Source organism: Trichinella spiralis (genome assembly GCF_000181795.1).
Source record: "Trichinella spiralis strain ISS 195 chromosome Unknown Scfld6132, whole genome shotgun sequence".
In the NCBI taxonomy this organism is placed as follows: Eukaryota; Metazoa; Nematoda; class Enoplea; order Trichinellida; family Trichinellidae; genus Trichinella; species Trichinella spiralis.
In genome coordinates this window covers 1-1,595 of record NW_003533071.1, presented here as the reverse complement: position 1 = coordinate 1,595, position 1,595 = coordinate 1, and the positions used below count along the sequence as shown (strand labels likewise).

General features: G+C 38.5%; 1 protein-coding gene across 1 annotated transcript; it reads left to right on the top strand.

Annotated features, from left to right (window-relative positions):
* Positions 1 to 183: 183 nt before the first annotated feature.
* Tsp_14964 (conserved hypothetical protein) lies at positions 184 to 1,120 on the top strand. Its single transcript, XM_003366348.1, has 5 exons — positions 184 to 279; positions 347 to 543; positions 596 to 715; positions 777 to 838; positions 906 to 1,120. Exons 1-5 carry the CDS (start codon positions 184 to 186, stop codon positions 1,118 to 1,120), a joined length of 690 nt encoding a protein of 229 aa, XP_003366396.1.
* Positions 1,121 to 1,595: the final 475 nt, after the last annotated feature.

Genomic DNA, 1,595 nt, shown 5'->3' with positions numbered 1-1,595 from the left:
TTCGGTGAGCGTCCAACACATTCCAATTCGACGACCGTGAGAAAGGTATACATATACATATGTATGCGCTTAATTTATATATTTGTACATTTCCAATTGTATTCTAAAAGAAACGTATCTGCCATAATATACGCAAATGGATCATCTGCCTATCACTAGGTGAGACGTCGACCGAGAATTCCAATGAATGCAGAGAGTGCTACATCATCTATGGCTAGATCAGCCCATTTAGAGCAACTACATACTTCAGGAATGAGCTCAGGCGAGGGTGCAAAGAATGTATGTGCACACAGTTGTAAATACTTGCAATTCTATATTTGAATTTAAGATTTCTGACACTTTTTAGAATACCGCTGACAACAGTGACAGTGAAAACGAAATCAGCTCTCGATACGTCTTACCTTTTCATAGACAGGTTGGACGTCGTCGGGCAAATTCTCATGTCGAACCCGACAGCATCATGGACACTTCACAAAAAAGGAAAACATATCGTCGAAGGAAACCAATAAAGCGTATGGTTGTGGATTCCTGTTTGCCAGCCGGGTAAATCTTCATGTTTCGTTAACGTTAGACTGTTTCAAGTTAAACGTTTTAGTAAAACTGAAACAAACATGGAAGTGGATAATTTGCCCGCTAGTCGTTTTATTCCATTTGGTGCATGTTTACGCGTTCCGAAACGTATCTGTTCGGAAAGCAGTATGGAACACGATGACAGGTATAAAATGTTTTTGTTTTCGCTTTTTCTTTGTTCATGTGAAGCATTGTTTACTTCTTAGTCATACAGTTCCAAGCAGTGATTCAGAGGATAACGTCAGTAGTTGCGACCATGGTAGAGACGGTGAATAATTGCTTTATTCTATTATTTCATTCATTATTTATTATATTACTATTCTTCTATTTTTCAGGAGACGACGAACTGAGTGATTTTCCGACTGCATCTTTTTGCAGCGATTCTTGCGATAGCGACGATCTTGACACTTCGCGTTCTATCTTACGCAAAATAAGGAACAACCTGCGTAACAATTTGTGCGACGGTGAATACCATGCGGTGATTTTTGACTCTACTGACAGTGATGTTAGTCCCAGTGCAAAGACGAAAAAAACAAAATTAGATCAGTGATGTTAAACATTATTATTTTATGACGGTGCTGTTGTTAAATAAACTGAACAACTCTCTTCAAAATGAACAAAACGCATTCATTAACCAAAACAGTTTTACTTTGCAAATGTTGAACTTGAAAATCACTTCATGAACGTGGGCGTTCTTTTTTGCCTTTGTATAACGCCCACAAAGCAACATTAGCGACTTTTACCACCTTAAAACGTACGCCAGGAATATCGCCGACAGCATGCCCTTTACGACCAAAACAAGAACCAATACTTCATCGTTTTCCTAAATTTACTTTCGAATGTAATTCGTAAATGCTGCAATTTGCGCACATACTTCTATGAAATTCAAACAACCATCACGTGGTCCAATGCTGAAATTTTTTTGGCATTTTTGATCAAACTGCACTCGAACACTTTACAATAGCTGATTTGTTGCTTGGCTTCACCGCCCGCTAAACGCTAACGGTTTCCAGTTCATTAATTTC